Source organism: Gopherus flavomarginatus, chromosome 1 (assembly GCF_025201925.1).
Source record: "Gopherus flavomarginatus isolate rGopFla2 chromosome 1, rGopFla2.mat.asm, whole genome shotgun sequence".
NCBI classification, from domain to species: Eukaryota; Metazoa; Chordata; order Testudines; family Testudinidae; genus Gopherus; species Gopherus flavomarginatus.
In genome coordinates, this window is record NC_066617.1 from 371,864,739 (window position 1) to 371,866,890 (window position 2,152).

A 2,152-nucleotide genomic window follows, 5' to 3' on the forward strand; every position below is an offset into this window, starting at 1 on the left:
TGTCCTGGGTTCATATAGTTAAATCAGAACCTCGTACAGTGTTTTAGGAGTTCAAGCTTTTTCCTCCAGTGGGCATACACATCACATTTTCTTGACATTGAAATTCATCTGCCATCTTGCTCCTCATTCGCTTAGCTTTTTCAATTCCCGCAGAGGACTTCTCTGGACTTGACTCTGACCTAAATAATGTGATGCCACCTGTAAATGTTGGCACTTCACTGATTACCTCCAGTTCTAGATTGTTAACTATACAATATTTATCATACTATTATCTATAAAGTGTGTAACCCCTCTTCACTATGCTTCTCTCCCTTTACAGGCACCTGAAGCATTTCTGAGACCAGTCGATAAATTGACCACATCATGGCAGTTTTCAACATCACCCACTCTAACCTTTCAACATTCATCCTAATGGGCATCCCTGGCCTGGAAACAGCCCACGTCTGGATCTCCATCCCTTTCTCTATGTTCTACATTATCGGCCTGTTGGGAAATTTCACAGTTCTGTTTGTTGTATACAAAGAGCAGACCCTGCACAAGCCGATGTACTTGCTGATCTGCATGCTGGCACTCACAGACATTGCCACACCTACTTTCGTCATGCCAAATGCACTGTGTATATTTTGGTTCAATTTGAAAGGCATTACAGTGGGGGGCTGCCTCACCCAGATGTTTTTCCTTCACACTGTTTCTGTTATGCACTCAGCCGTCCTCGTGACAATGGCCTTCGATCGTTATGTTGCCATATGTAACCCTCTGAGATACACCATCGTTCTCACTAACACTCGAATAGCTAAGCTAGGGCTCCTGGGTTTGATAAGAGCTGTTCTCTTCATTATGCCCCTGCCCCTGCTCCTGAGCCAGCAGCCATTCTGTGCCAATCACATTATCCCCTACACTCAATGTGAGCACATGGCTGTGGTGAAGATGGTATGTGGGGACATCACAGTCAACAGGACATATGGCTTGGTGCTATTCTTCGTAGTCAACATGTCAGACCTGACGCTCGTTGCCCTGTCCTATGGTCTGATCATGAGGGCCATCCTCAGACTCTCCTCCAAGAAAGCCCACCAAAAAGCCCTCAACACCTGCACAGTCCACATCTGTGTGATGCTGATGTATTATACTCCCGGCCTCTTTTCCAACCTCACAAACCGGTTCAGTCAGAGCATCGCTCCCTACATTCACATCATCTTGGCTGACCTCTATCTCCTCATCCCTCCCATGCTCAACCCAATCATTTATGGGGTCAAATCCAAAGATCTTCGTGACAAAGTGGGCAAATACATCTGCAGAAAGTGATCACATGGGGTCACTGCCTTGAAACCTGTGTGACAAGAAAGAGAAAGTATATCCCCTCATTAATCAAGGGTGCTCTTTCCGAGTTTGGCTGAGCTCAGCGTTATCGGAAAATTTACCTGATTTTCTATGTCCAATACTTCAGGAAGCCTGGAGGATAAACCAAAGACTAACAATAACAAACTAATTCAATACAAAATATGGACATTCACTAGCATCATAGAATGCAATTAGAAATAATTAATATGATAATGTTATTACTGTTTTTCAAATATATAAATTTTGGGATAATCTGAGGCTATGTTTAATGCCCCCATTTGTCATTTTTTGTGTGAAACACCTGCAACCCTCAATCAGGATTCAAGTATCTGTACTGGTGTTTTGATTTGGAATTTGATTGAGATTGGGCTACGTGTAGATTAGTTTTTAAGTGATTTGGGGCTATTAATGCAGTTCTCAGCACCTCAAGCTGGACCGCAGACAGAGCAACAGTGCTGAGGCAGAGTTGTGGAGCTGGAGCTGGAGCCGACCAGAGCCAGGAGATGGGGCAGCACAAACCATCTGTGACAATGGGGAGCCAAGGCTGAGATACAGTGGGGTGTTGCGGGGACATAGCCAGGATAGTGGATGCCAGCCATGCCACAAGTAACACATCAGCTAAGTGTGATGCACAACCATGGAGAGTAAGATGCAGTCGCCATGCAGAAGATGTCATGTGATCGGAGATACTTGAAGGTCAGACTTGGTGGGGGGACATGAACCCAATGGCAGGGTAGATACTGGGAAGAAGGGTTTTGCCACTAATCTGTGGGTTCTCTTGTCCTTCTGTAGCAGTTGGTTGCCACTCCCAATA

At 45.1% G+C, this 2,152-nt stretch overlaps 1 protein-coding gene across 1 annotated transcript; it reads left to right on the top strand.

Moving 5' to 3' along the window:
* Positions 1-363: 363 nt before the first annotated feature.
* LOC127056779 (olfactory receptor 52E2-like) lies at positions 364-1,302 on the top strand. The gene has a single exon (XM_050965092.1). The coding sequence runs from the start codon at positions 364-366 to the stop codon at positions 1,300-1,302; it is 939 nt and encodes a 312-aa protein (XP_050821049.1).
* Positions 1,303-2,152: the final 850 nt, after the last annotated feature.